Source organism: Oenanthe melanoleuca, chromosome 2 (assembly GCF_029582105.1).
Source record: "Oenanthe melanoleuca isolate GR-GAL-2019-014 chromosome 2, OMel1.0, whole genome shotgun sequence".
NCBI lineage: Eukaryota > Metazoa > Chordata > Aves > Passeriformes > Muscicapidae > Oenanthe > Oenanthe melanoleuca.
Window position 1 is genome coordinate 31,571,652 of NC_079335.1, and position 15,334 is coordinate 31,586,985.

At 39.9% G+C, this 15,334-nt stretch overlaps 1 protein-coding gene across 3 annotated transcripts in view; it reads left to right on the forward strand.

Annotated features, from left to right (window-relative positions):
- STAU2 (staufen double-stranded RNA binding protein 2) overlaps positions 1-15,334 on the forward strand; it is a 152,901-nt gene that overhangs the window by 22,783 nt on the left and 114,784 nt on the right. For all 3 annotated transcript variants that reach the window (XM_056484149.1, XM_056484150.1, XM_056484151.1), the window contains exons 5-6: positions 10,305-10,464; positions 13,768-13,875. In XM_056484149.1, coding sequence (XP_056340124.1) covers positions 10,305-10,464; positions 13,768-13,875 — 268 coding nt within the window. The remainder of the gene's footprint in view (positions 1-10,304; positions 10,465-13,767; positions 13,876-15,334) is intronic.

The window sequence follows — 15,334 nt, forward strand, 5'->3', positions numbered from 1 at the left end:
GAATGTTTCAATTTTTTTTTTTTTTTTTTTTACTAAGTTACTCATACTTCTTGAAGGAACTACATAGCCTCTAGCTCAGGAAAAGAAAAAAAAATAGAAAAGGGAATTATCATTAGCTTCATGAAAAATTCCCAGACTCATAACAAAGTTTAAAAGAAAGTGTAAATAAAGACAGACAAAAAGGTATAAAACTTAATGTGAAATTACTGTGTACTAAAGGTAGATTGTGTATGACTAATGTGCCAACCTTATATGTTATGTGCCAACTCATTTTTTAGGTAAACAGAGTATAGTAAATCTTATATTTGTGGGATTCAGTTAAGCATTTTATAGCATTAGATAAGGATAATGTTTTCATTAAACTGAAGGAGAAGGGGATTTGTGTAAGAAATGCAGGGTGGGAAAGGAAAAGAAAAATAATCAGCAGTATTAAGAATCAAACTAGGAGGAGGATTATTAAGTACACTTCTTCCAGTTTTAGAATCAACCTTTTAAGTTATTTTTGTTAAAGATGTTTGCACAAGAAGTAGGAAAATGTTCATGAGATGTGGAAGGCATCATTGATAGACAGGAAGGTCAAGATAGGCAGGAAGACCTGGGTGGTAGGGAGGACTGACATATTAAAAATGCAACAAGACTAGACTTTCCAGTCTAAAATGCAAGATTAACAACATAGGCACTAGTAGTACTAACTCTGTTGTAACCTGAGGGTTATTCAGTTGAAAACCACAGAACAGAAGAGTTATATTATTATTTGCTAGATAAACTAGAGGAGAGGAACTAATATGGTTGAGTTCGTGGAGGGGCAAATTTGGTTTTTACGATGCATTGAGCAAGATATTTCTGGTATAGATACATAGATATTCTTATTATACAGAACACCATTAGTCTTTTATATGGTATATTGTCTGTCATTTTTGGCTTTTGTATTTAATAACAGGAGCAGGTATGGGGAAGGGCTGTGTAGGATGATCAAGGCAGTGGGTAGCCTTTTGTACAGAAAGTTCTGAAATACTTTAACTTGTTTTCTTTAAAACCAAAGGCTGATAGGGAGTGCAAAAGCTCACCTTGGAGGGTAAACAACAAAAAAATAAATAAACTATATAAGTTACAGGATAGTATTGATACAAAACAAAATAACATATGTAAAAGTATAGCCAAGGTGAACATTAGGAGATTCCTAAGTATCAACTCAGCTTTTAGATCATCCTCCCAGCAGAAGCAAGTAATCTCATTTGTTTTCTAATAGACCTTAACAGATAAAGAGGATTACATTATGCAGTTGCCTGCAACTCATGGGTCTTGACTGCTTAATGTGGGATTTTCTTACATTCTTGCATTTGAAATAGAGAAGGTTTGGGGATTCTATGTTTTAAAATGGGAAGCATCTTTGTTATGTTTTCTGACTATTTAAAAAAAAAAATGAACAGATGCTTTTGAATCTCTTTCTGTTAATGTTTCCATCACACGGTTTTCTTTACAATTCTTACATAGTCAGTTTAACATTCTTTTGCTTAGGGATTTTTCATAACTAGGTCAAATTTGCTTTATAAATGACCATAGCAAATATTAAATAGAGAAAAAATACAGAATAATTCAGAATTAATTAAATTCATTTAGTGTTTTTAAAGATTTGACTTCTAATTTAGTACCATCTTTCAAATGAAAAATAATCTGGGACAAATATATGTGAATTTTCTTTTTTTAATTCTCATCTGTGTAGCTGGGAGGAGGTCAGTCGAATAAGGGATGTCAGTGGCTAAAACTGATAGATAGTGTGTGCCTTGCTCACTTTACATTAAGGATGTTTTTGGAAGATGTGAAAGAAATCTAGAAGAGAAAAGCCAGACTAATTCATCATAGAATCATAGAATGGTTTATGTTGGAAGGGATCTCAGAGACCATCTTGTTCTAACTCCCTGCCATGGGAGGGAGGAGCAACCTTCCACTAGACCAGGTTGCTCCATGCAACCTGTTCCAGTGCCTCACCAACCTCCCAGTGAAGAATTTCCCACTCATGTCCAGCCTCTCACCCACCAGCACCCCCAGGTCCTTCTTGGCAGGGCTGCTCTCAATCTGTTCATCCCCCAGCCTGTGCTGGTGCCAGCCTGCCCTGATCCAGGTGCAGCACTTTGCACTTGGCCTTGTTAAAACTCATGAGATTCCCATGAGCCCATTTCTTGAGCTTGTCCAGCTCCCTCTGGATGGCATCCGATCCCTCAGGTGTGACAACCTCCCCCCTCAGCTTGGTGTTGTGCAAATTTGCTGAGGGTGCACTTGATCCTTTTGTCTATGTTCTTAATGTAAATATTAAATAACACCAATCCCACTGCAGATCCTTGAGGGACACCACTTGTCACTGATATCCATCAGGACTGAGACACTAACTGCTACACTCTGGATGCAACTGTCCAAACACTTTCTTATCCTTCTAACAGTCCATTCATCAAATTTGGTTCCTTCCAGTTTAGAGAGAGGGATGTGGGGGACTGTGTCAAAGGTTCTATAAATGACATCTGTAGCCTTTCCCTTGTCACTCCATTGTAAAAAGCCACTAGGTTGGTCAGGCAGGACTTGTCCTTGGTGAGGTCTTGCTGGCTGTCCCAAATGACCTCATTGTGCCTTAGCATAACTTTTAGGAGGATCTGTTCCATGATCTGCCCAGGCACAGAGTTGAGGCTGACAGACCAGTTGTTCCCAGGGTCCTCCTTTCTACCTTTCTTTAAGATAGGTACAATGTTTCCCTTACCAGTCACCTGGGACTTCATCTGCCTGCCATCTTTTGCTGCCCATCAGGTCCCAGAAACTTGTTTATATTCAGGTTCCTCAAGTGGTTGTGAACCTGACCTTGACTTACAATGGGAGGGACTTTGGTGGTGTGGCAAACACTGGCAAAAAAAGTTGTTGAGTACCTCAGCCTTCTCTTCATCTCGTTACCCGTATTCCAGCACCATTTTTCAGCAGGGAACACTTTCTTTGATCTTTTCTGGTTAACATACTTGTGCCCTTCTTGTTATTCTTTACATCCCTTGCCAGGTTTAGTTCCAGCTTCACCTTGGCCCTCCTCTCCCCATCTCTACACTGTATTTTATCTCTATACTCTTCCCAGGTAACCTATCCTTGTTTCCATGCCTGTGCATTTGCTTCTTCCCTTTCGTTTGACCAGAAGTTCCCAACTCAGCCACACTGATCTCTTGTTTTCCTCAATCATTTTCTCACTCCTGGGAATTGTTAGCTTTTGTGCTCCATGGAAGACTTCACTAAAGATCTGTCAGCTCTGTTCTGCTCTCCTGTCCCTGAGGGCAGCCTTGCAGGGGACCCTATTGATTATCTCCTTGAAGAGCTGATAGTTTGCTTTCCTAAGGTTCAGAAGCCTAAGTTTACTCTTTACCTGGCGCATATCCACAGGACTGGAACTTACCAAGGCATGGTCACTGTAGCCCAGGCTGCCTCCAGCCTTGATGTCCCTGATTAGCTTGCTGGTACTGGTGACCAACAGACACAGTATGACATCCCCTCTGGTAAGGCTGTCTGTTACTTGGCTCAGGAATCATAAAGTAGAACCATCAAGGTTAGAAGAAACCTTTAAGATCATCAAGTACAGTATCAATGCAGCACTACCACACTTACACCACTAAACCACAACATCCAGGTACCAGACTAGATGCCTCTTACCCACCTCCCTTGGCAACCTATTCCAATGGTTGACCATCCTGATCATGAAATTTTTTTTTCTAATATCCTATTCCAGTTGCCCATGTCTCAGCGTAAAGCCATTTCCTCTTCTTGAGTTTAAAAAAGCCCAGCTCCTTTGGCTGTTCCTCATAAGATACATTTTCTAGACCTTTCATGACCCTTGTTGTGCTTTGCTGGACATGCTCCAGCACCTCAAAGTGAGGGACCCTAAACTGAACGCAGTACTTGGGGTATGGCCTCACCAATGCTGAGTACAGGAGGGTTCCCTGCTGGCTACACTGTTGTTGATACAGATGCCACTGGCTTTCTTGGCCATCTGGACATTCTGCTGGCTCATATTCAGGCAGCTCTCAACCAGTACCCTCAAGACTCTTTCTGCTGAATAGCTCCTCCTCTAGCCTGTAATGCTGCATGGGGTAGTTGTGACTCAAGTGCAGGACTCAGCACTTTGCCTTATTGAATCTCATGCAGTCATCCTTAGCCCATTGATTGTCTGTCCAGGTCTCTGCAGAGCCTTCCCACCCTCCAGCTACACCCAGCATAGTATCATTGGCAAATTTACTGCACAATCCCTACATCCAGATCATCAGTAAAGAGATTAAATAGGATCAGCCTCAAAACTGTGCCTTGGAGGACACCACTAGCATCTGGCTGCCAACTGGATTTAGCTCCATTCACCACAACTCTCTGGGCCCAGCCATCCAGCCAGATTTTAACCATTGGAGAGTCCACCCATCCAAGTGGCAAGCAGACAGTTTTTCCAGGAGGATGGTGGGGAAATAGTGTCAAAGGCTTTACTGAAGTCCAGGTAGATGACATCCACAGCTTTTCTCTCATCTACTAAGTCAGCCACTGTGTCATAGAGGGAGATCAGGCTGGTCAAGCAGGACTTCCTTTTTGTAAATCCATTTTGGCTGGGGTTGATCCTCTGGTTGTCTTGCATGTGCTATGCACTGGCACCTTGGATGATCTCTTTCATAACCTTGCCAGGAACTAAGGTCAGGCTGACAGGCCTGTTGTTTCCTAGATCATCCTTCTGACCTTTCTTGTCGATGGATGTTACATTTGCTAATTTCCAGTCAGCTGGAACTTCATCAGTTCACCAGAGCTGCTTTTAGATTATTTGGAATGGTTTGGTAAGTTCTTTCACCAGTTGCCCTATTACTCTAGGGTAGATCCCATCTGGGCCCATAGTCTTGTGAGTGTTTAATTTGCATAGCAGGTCACTAACCATCCCTGGTTTATGGGGGCTTCACTCAGCTCCCCAACTTCTAGCTCTGGGACCTGGGTATTCTGAGGACAGCTGGTCTTGGTATGCCTGAGGCAAAGAAGACATTAAGTGTCTCTGCCTTTTCCTCATTCCCTGTCACTACTCTGCATTTAACTAATGCTGAAGACCTTCTTTTTGCTGCCAATGTATTTATAAAACCTTTTTTTGTTGTCTGAAACTATAGTGGCCAAATCAAGTTCTAGTTGGGCTTTGGCCCTTCTAATTTTCTCCCTACATGACCTTGTGATATCCTTATAGTTCTCCCAAGTTACCAGATCCTCCTTCTAGAGATGACATATTCTCTTTTTCACCCTAAGTTCTCTGTTTAATCAGGCTAGTTAAGAAGTTATCCTCCATGCATTCCAGGAGTCTCTTGGATTGCCTGCAGCTCACCCTGCTACTTTCCCAGCAGATGTCAGGGTGGTTGAAGTCCCCCTGCAGAACAAGAGTCTGTGAGCAAAATCATTCCTGGAACTGGAGCAACAAGGCTTCATCTATAGGCTCTGCTTGATCAGGCAGCCTAGCCTGTAGCAGACACAGTTCAAGAATAATGGACTGTAGTTCTCAAAAGGAGTACTTGGAAAAGAGAGCCTCTTTGTTCCCAGGTGTTGTTGTGGATCTGCTGAAAGAACCAGAAGGTTCACTGTGTGAAGACAAAAGTGACTATACTGGATGTTTCCTTCTTCAAAACAGAGAACTCACATCTGTAAGAAATGCACGTGGCTAATGGACTGCTTAGGAAAATAGGATATAGCCAGGGAACAGCTGTACTAAGCAACTTGCTCCCCTAGAGAAATTTCAAATGTTACAGAGAAAAAGTTATTCACAGCAAATGCTATTTCCTACTCCCCTGCATGGTCTGTGGCTCTCTATCCATCCACTCACAAAGCTTACAGCATTTTCCTGATTAAATAGTGCCAGCAGGGCTGCCAGCTTGATTGACTTCATATGGAAAAGGAGCCAGGTAGAAAAAGTGCAGAGAATGACCCTTTCAGCAGAGCTGGCATCTGAAGAATGACTTTCCCATATTGTGTTGTAGCTCATAGTTTAGTGGCTTTTATCTTGGCCACTAAAATATGGTCCTAGATCCTCTTCACTTTGCATTATGGAATGGAATAGGGTAGTACTTCCTATAACACTTGTGTAGTGGGGATGTAATTGTCTTTGTTCTTTTTTACTTAGTTGAAGAATATGCTGACCGTTAGAGTTTAGAGAAAACTTCACTGACTATTTAACATGAGGCTAAATCTAAATAAACATCCTGGTTTCTGTGAGCATCTTGCACTTGCTTTTTTTCCCCTTTCTAAGAAGAAAGTAACAATATTTATCAAAAACATTTATGGCATTGAGGAATCCAGAGAAATGCAGGAAATGCAGTATGAACACATAACGTATGTACTAATACTTTATTTGTCTTTGTGTGTGTGGATTTGATGGCCAAAAAGGAAGAGGCCCCAAGGGCTCCTTAGTATGCAATTAATATTTTGGCTAGAAAAGCAGCAGATTGTTTCAGTATGCTTACATGTTATGACATCATATTCCAGTAAAATTATAATGAACAGAATTTTTGTTTGTCTCTGTGGCAAACCAAAATGAGTTTTCTAATTGTCAGCAGACCTTGGTGATTTATTTAATTATAGTGGCGCCCACTCACACCAGCTTAGTTGAGGTCTGTCAGCATTTCTGTTATGAACCCCTATTTTTAGGGGTTTATAACTAGTTGTAAATATTTACTCATTGCTGAAACTTGACATCCAAGGTCACATTCATAGAGCAAATATCCTTTTTCAGGTTGGCTATTCTAGTGGCATTAGCTAAAAAGTAGATTTCTGATGCTGTGAACTTAGAGGGAATAAAGGGAACCTGCTTTCCAGACCTCTTATTTGAAGGATCTTTTTAAGAATCTCAAATATCCAGAAGAACTAGATGAAAATGAGCTTGTTTTATAGGTTATGTGTGACTGATTGTGTATTATCTGTTATCACACTTTGTTTTCTTCCAACTGAATGTATCATTTCACATGCCCTTTTGTTGTTTTCTAGTCTTACAATCTTCTGTCCTTTGGCTGTGTTGGTCAGCTTATGTTCTGAGGAGTGCCAGTATCACCTGAAAATTTCTTTTACATAAGAATTTTCTTGGAGGAAAATCCTAGCATTTATAGCTGTCATGTAGAATGCAGGAAGATGGATATTTTCTAAATGAAGATAATTTAAAAACTTTTAGAGATCTAATGAGTCCATATGTGAGGTGTTACTGTTTGAAATCCTGACTTTTTCAGTTCTGTGGCTGAACAGAGTGACAGCAGACTGAGGAGTGTAGAGGTGCCATGTAGATGTTCTTGTGATGGAAAATATTGTCCTGATACATTATTGCAGAATAATCACTAAATTCTATATGAATATTCTAGAGATTGCTAATGCTTTCAGCCCTTTCTAATAACTCATATATATTATCCTGGGAAGCTTTGTTAATAATCAGTGGCAGGTACATAATTTTACCTTTGCATGGGCTTGTTCTTTACATGAATGTACATCTTCAGGATGCAGAATAATTCATTATTAAAACTCAGTTTAATTGTCACACTGTGCTTTCAGACTGTAATACTGTGATTACTTTTGAGGCTTTTGTTAATACAGTCTTTGTCCTCACCACTGAAAAGAGGAAGCTGTTGTTTCCTTTGACATGCTCCTTGCTGTGGAGAAGCCAGTAGCCTCACAGATTTAATTCATTTTCTGAGGATTTCAGGTGTTCCTTTGCACTTTCCTGGCAATGCTCATATTATCAGTGCTCTGTTATAACTCTGCTTGAGGCCAAGGAGAGCAAGAAAAATTTAATCAAAACCATGTAAAAGCCTAATCATTCTGGCAATGCCAAAGAGCTGCATGAGGCTCTAGAGCCACAGGCTGAATATCATTTTTCCTTATTATCTCATAAATAGCTCCCTAAACACTCTTTAAAAGAAAAGGTGGGGAGGGGAGAGGGAAAAAGAGAAGGCCTGTTGTGGGATTTGAGTTTATAAAGTGGATTAAGTTCATGTGCTTTCCTCCTTTGCATGCAGTGGAGAGAAAGGTAGGTCTAGTAACTGAACAGGACACAGGAACTTCTTACGGATATTGTATCTAAATCTAGGTAGTTGCTAACAGCACTACCTCCTTTCTATTTGAAGAGGATTGTGCAGTAATGAGGTGGGACATGCTATCAAGGTACCTACTGCTTTTGCGTGACACAGCTTGTCTTGGGCTAAGCAGCAGCCAACACATGCAGCCATTTCCAGTTCTACATCTTCTGGGATGGTGGAAAGATTCCTGGAACTCTTTGAGGACCTTGAGAGTACCTGTTGCTGCAGGGAAAAGAGAGCTACAGGAGACTGTGGCTTCTAACAAGCTCCAGCAGCTGCCAGTAAGCTCTGTCAACTACTCCTGGTAAAAAGCTGCATTGAGCTTTCCTTCCAGTCATCTCCTGATTTGAGAGGGTTGAGCACCCTCTCAGCAGGTACTAGGGAAGAGCACATGTAAGTGCAGAGCCTAGAGTACTGCTCCCAGAGAGAGCCAGCAGACACAGCAGATTGCACAGCAGATGATGCAGAAGGGAGTCAGAAACTCTGCTGAGGATGGGGTTGTGCTCAGCAGTGCTGGTGATGCATCACCTGGCACAGTTCCTAGCACCATCTGGAGCAGATCTCCTGGTGCATCATAGACCTTGAGTCAGAGCTAGCTCCAGAGCTCCAGCTAGGCTGTAGAGTTAGTGGTCTTGCCTGCAGGAGGTGTGCTGTGTCGGAGAATTTGGGTAAAGTACCAAGTAAAGAAAATGCAGGAAGGTGTCAACACGCTGCTGACATCAGTAGAGCAAATGAGTAAGAGATCACTTGGATCTTCTAAAAGACCCTGCAAGCACAAGAGTATTTAATTCCCAGCCATACCAAAGGAGGAGCAGGGAGAGTCAGTGCTAATTGGGCTGGGAGACTGGGAGGGAGTCCTGTGATGGCAAAAGCTGGAAGCTGGTAATTGTTGGCATTGGGAGGAAGATTTCTGCTCAATCTGCAAATCTGCAACAGTATCAGTGCCAAGTGTTTGAATTCTATTAGTCATGTAGGAACTTTGTGATAGTTTTCCAGAAAGTGTGGTCTGACACTAGAACAGGTCATCCAGAGGTTTTGTGGGATCTTCATCCTTGGAGACCTCCCCAGTACCTTGGACAAAGCCTGAACAAGACAGTGTCACTTCAGGTCTTGACCATGTTCTGGATGCTGCTTTGGACCAGATAATCTCCAGAAGCCTTTCCAGCAGGAGTTATTATATAATTTTATGAAAATGTTACATAAGCAAAAGCATTTCTGGCCTTAATAATTCTTGATAACTGTGTTAAACTGTAAACAAGAAAGCAAATACCCACTTTTTGCATGTTGTAAAGGCAACTTAGCTCACTCCTCCAAGGCCTTGTAGCCAGAGGCATATTGAATCCAGTGTTATGCTTGGTTCTTTCTATATAAATGTATTTTTAGAATTAGGCACAAAGTTCAGGGACATTGAGGCCAGGGTACTTATTCACACTTGTCTGGTTCTGAAGTGTGCTGTTCTCTGGTAAACTTTGTAGTTTGTTTTACAGTTGAAATGACTGGGTTACCATTATTAATGAAAATTCAGAAAGCCTTAATGTAAAAAAGTTGCCATCCGTGTCCACAGGTAAAAGTGGAGAGAGCACACATTAAAAAGGATCTTTTAGGAGGAATAAGGAAAATACAATACTGTGTTTGATTGAATCTAGTTGGAGTCAATCTAGTTTTGTTGTGATGGACCTTGCTTTTGTCCATGCTTTTGGAATCGTGGGCTTTTTTACATTGCTGTAAAATATGAACAAGTTATTTGTCAAGTGAGGTTCCATTTCTGCTAGGTATATTCTGTGTCATCTGACTTTGTTGTCCCTTAGAGCTGAGTTGTGATGACAGGTATCATATGAACAACCTCACAATCCTTCCTCCAAGCCACTTGTCTGTGGGACAGGAGTTGTATCGCAGGCAGAGCTTCCTCTGAAGTTTTTGATTCTCCTTAGGTCTCATCTTCTCAAGACTCAACCCAGGTAGAGAGCAGAGCTAGGCTGGGCTGATACATAGAAGAGCTCATTGCAGAGCTCCACAAATGTAGGTGAAGAGCTGATTTGCACATAGGAGCTGCTGTCAGAGTTACCAACTGCCTTGCTGAGGAGCAGTCCATGTATTTGAGTACTGGGTCTTATTCTGAAGAAAAGATAATGTTTTATCCCCAAATACTCCTCTATTTACATAAAATGGATGGGTAAAATTCCTAACTTGTATTGTTTTCTTTTCATAACTTCCTTCCAGGTATCACTGCCCAGTGCCTAAAATTTTCTATGTCCAGTTAACTGTTGGCAACAGTGAGTTTTTTGGTGAAGGAAAGACTCGTCAAGCTGCTAGACATAATGCTGCAATGAAGGCCCTTCAAGCTCTTCAGAATGAGCCTATTCCAGAAAAATTACCTCAGGTCTGTGCTTCAGGAAGTGCTTTTTTTTTTTTTTTAAAACTTGTTTTTTCACTGCTATGTCTTTAAGTGACATATATTGCTGCTTAAAAATTACAACATTGTGTCATATTTTAAAAAATATTGAACATAAAAATTATTCTCAGAATAATAATTCTAAATTGAAAGCAAAAATGTAATAATGTTTCCCAGTCAAAGAAGCCAAGTACTTGTAAGATGTCTGGGAGCAGCTGAAGACCACTTGGGATACTCTAGGTTCACAATAGCAGGTGTGTGTTGGTAGGAGACTAAACTGAATCCTAAGTCAAGTAAATCTCTGTGGCTTGCTTATGCTGAGGTTAAGGAGCACTGGTTATAGGTTAGCCATGAAAAACACCTCTATCACTTTGTGGGTTAGAGCTGGAAGTGACTGGAGAAGGCTGGGATGATGGAGGGAGTACAAAGTGTTGCACTGTGTAGAGCTGAGTGTAGCTCTCCAGAGAACTGGAGACTGGTTAAAACAGAGTTTAAGGGCTTCATGAGTCCAGGGTTCAGGCTCATCCCTGCTGCTGCCCATGGGAAGGGCACACAGGGCACCATGCAGTGGAGGGGTGTGCTCTCACCATGGGACATGTCCAACTTAGTAAAACTATTTCCTTCAGCAAAACTGACCAGCTGGTTATCTATGGAAGATGATTGATTCATTGCTCCTCAAACATCAGGCATGGGTCAGAGCCAGTACACATCATACTCTGGCTGGCCTCAATTACATTATGAGGTTGGGCTTCTTTCTTCCCCAGTCACTGACAGTGTGCTTCTCCTGAGGGAGCAAGGACAGACCTGCTGGTACCCATCTAGTAATCCCATTAGTAACTCAGTGAACTTGACTGGAATGGGATCCCTGGAAAATAGCACATTTCTTACTTACATAGGTCTGTCTTTTGGCCTTCATGGCCATCCTTAATGCACCTTTCTGTATATTCTTCTTCCATTTCAAGCTATCCTTTTTTTTCCTTTTATTAGAAAAAACTTAATTAAGGATAAAATCTTTTATCCGTATTAAACCATTGAAAAGGAGTACTGCCATCTTAATACCTAATTGTGCAAATGTATAGAAGAGCATAGGATGAGCAGAAGCAAGAAGCAATCAGCCAGCAGGGCAGGGCTGCTGGTGAATGTGCTTTCACAAAGAGCTATTGTGTGTCTGCCAGAGCACCTCAGCTGTCTCATAGAAGTGAGGCTAAGAAAGGCCTTACAGTTGAAGTGTCAGTTGTGGGAATGAGGATCAAATTTAAATCCAGAGTGCCTGAGACACTCCTGAACATATTTTATCTTCCTAAGGCTTGAAACTTTATTGCTCAGTACTAAGGTCTAAGCCTTGATCCTCCCTTTTCTCCACTCACTGTTAGGTTCTCTACTGTGCTCGGTGAAAAAATTTGCAGAGAGTTAAATTTTAAGGGCAGAAGGGACAAATGTGTTTGTATTAATCATGAAAATTTAATCTATAATTTCTAGTTTAGGCTATACATATCTGGTTAAACTAGAGTACAGCCAGAAAACCTAAACATTCTTGACTTGAAGACTTGCTGCCAGTCCAGTGCACATTATATTATTTTATGTAAATTATGCAGTGCTTGATTATTTTCCATTTCAAAGATAAAGTTGTTTTTTTCTAATCAGTAGTTCATTCTTTGGGCTTTTTTTTTGTGTCAGCTTCTTAGATTATCAGCATCCTTTATAAAACACAAACTTAGTTGAGTACAATGCCAAGTCGTATTCTCACTAAGGTTTTTTACACAATGGTAGTATCCCATTCTTTATATCCAGATTTTTTTTGACTGTTAAATATTGGCCTTTTAACTCTGCTGATCTTTCTCAGTCAATGCTTTGCCTGTCCTGTAAGTAATGATCTACATTCTTGATTTCAGTGGTACTTTACATTTCATTAAATGAAACGAGCTAGAGGTCCTACATAAGTTCATTGTAACTACCCGTGCTATTGTTTTGCACAGCACCCTTTTCTTCTGGAGGTTCTATAAACTTTATAATATTTTTGTTTTGTATTTAGCTCCAGATCAATATCAGGCATGTAAATGGCTTTTTTCAGAATCAATATTTTGCAAGAATATGATGAGGCAAAAGGTGCTCCATGTCTGCATGCTGTAGCTGAGTGCAGGATTTTTGGCCTTATGTTATCTTAAAGATTATTATATTGAGAGTTAAAAAAAAGGTAGATAAAAGATTGATCACTTTCATTTTAATGTGAAGAATCTAGTGGTTTTACAATGTTGTTTTAGAACTGTGATATCTGGATTTTGTAGCTGTGCTGGTGGCTGAAGATTTAGATCAGACTTTGTTGTGTAAGATGGGAGCTCTGCAGGAATCCACCTAATTCAGCCCAAGTGTCTTTGATGTTTACCTCCACTAATAAAAAATTAGGAGCCTAGCCAAGGTTACATGGTTGTTGAGAGATCTCAGTTTGAAGTATTTCAGAGCTTTGCAGTTTGAAAGTAGCTGGAAGTGAAGTCTCTGGCAACTAAGGAAAATGTGGCCTGGGGGACAAACACCAAAGGCAGTAGTTGCAAAAGGCAAAGCTCTGACTGATCCTGATAGTTGTGTGAGAAAATTTAGATTTACCTGCAGAATAAAGGAAAGCTGAATTTTAGGCAGAATAATGTTTTGTGTGCCTTTTGTTTATCACTTTGCCTCTCTATTTGTTATGTTCCTATGGATAAATAAATAATGTTCTGTGTTGAGCAAGCTGTTCTCTATCACTACCTTTTCACACTGGTCATAACTCCCAGAGGGAAGTTGATGGAGGGGCCATTAACCAGCTGGACCTGCTGAGGACACCTGTAACCTGGTGACCCAGTCAGAATGTGGGGGTGATTGACTGAATTTCTTCTGAGAGAAGTACAGTCGTCTGTACTTTCCAAAAAGTACAGATTTCTTCCTTGCTTAGAAGGGGTACCCACAGAGAGCCTGAGAAACAGGTCAAAGGATCTGTTTGATCCTCATGTTTGACACAAGTGTGTACTCAGACAATTGTTACCCATGTCATTAATAAGACTAACAATTATAGGCATTATTTTACTGCTTGTAATTAATTTATAATTTAATGTGTGTATGTTCCTTTGTTATGAAGCACAATATATATGGCTTCAGTCAGCAGATGTCTGATAATGGGGATGCTGAGATGGATGTACAAATGCTGATTTACAGCCTGACAGGAGACTTCAGGAGTCTTTGAGAAATTGGGGGGAGAGGATATTATATTTTGTTTATCTTCTAAGAATTGTAGTATGATTATGTATGCATCATTTTCAGAATGGAGAAACAGGAAAAGAATCAGAAGAAGATAAAGATGCAAACAAATCTGAGATCAGTGTAGTGTTTGAAATTGCTTTGAAGCGCAATATACCTGTCACTTTCGAGGTATGTGTTACATTTTTATCTGTGTTACATATTTATCTTGCTAAGAAAATGTTAAAAAAGGTACCACTAAAACTCAATGCAGGTAATATTCATATATGAAAAATACTTATTTCGTATGAATGGAAATTATAAAAAAAATTGTCAGTGTATCAAAATCTAAGACAGTGACTTTCTACTGGTAAAATAGATGCTCTTTTAGAGATCTAATATTTAGTTGCAAACACTTGGATGGCAGAAAGACAGTTAAACCATCTTCTGTAAAGGGCTGTGGGATTAGAATCTGTAGCCACACTCAATCTGATTTGAAATAATCTTCAAAAGAGTTAGCCAAAGTCTTGGCTTTAACTGTTGGCATTTGTACACTAGAAAAGTTCCAATTGAAACATTTCACCTTCAGTGTGCTGTTTTCAGAAAGTCATGAGTATCTTCCACTCTGATTCTGTTTCACTTATCTATTTCTACTTAAGCTTTCATGAGTTTTTTTGTTTGCTCATGTGATTTTATCTATGAACCCACTTCTTACACCTTTGTTTACCTGGAGTAATAAAGACCATTTGGAATAGCTCCAGTGCTATCAGTGAAGAAACTATGGGAAAATGGGATTTTTTTTCCTATGAGAAAGTTCTTGCAAAACCTTGTTGTTAAAATCTAACATGGTTGTGGTAGGAAGCACCAGATTTTCAAGCTGCTTTTTTTTTCCTTTTTGTTTTTTTTTTTTTTCTTTTTAATGCAGAAAATGCTAATGTAAGTGACCTTTTATTATTTTATTTTTCTGCATTTTGTTTTACATTTAAACTGAGTCTGCATGAACGACATGGATAGTGCTTATACCAATGATGGTTGTTTTCTCCAGTGCTTTTTCTTTTAAAGTATAGACATGTATTTGCATGTTAAAAAATCAAAACCCCTAAGCTGTAGCCTGCCTTACAGTGTGCTGTATGCAGTTTACTGACATGTTTGGCCCATGTCCATGAATTGGCCAGCGTCAAATAAGCTGTTTGGGCCTTCTTAGAAATATGAGAAATCTCTCAGAAGGTAGGTAAGAAAGACAAAGAATATTGTTCATGACTAAGGAATTCCTTGGTCTAGCAAAGATATATATGCTTCATATATATGGTCTATGTGATATGGACTAATTAGGACGTTAGGATTATGTAAAATCTAGAGGATAAAACTGGGGTCTCTGGGGCTGTTGGTGTATCAGTTTGCCACTACATGCCAATCACCTAACTCTAGCTAAGAGCAGGCATAATGGAAACATATGCTTGTGTTTCGAAAATGAAGCTCATAATTAATGTCTCAGCTTTCAAACATTGTTTTTCTACCTTAAACTTTAAAAATATTTGGACTAATTCCGTACCAATCAATGCACTAAAATGTAAGGAGATGTGTGGTCACTGGTCACAAAGGAACTTGGAAGTTGTGAAGGAAAGAGAGATAGTGCTTTGAATGTCTTCTT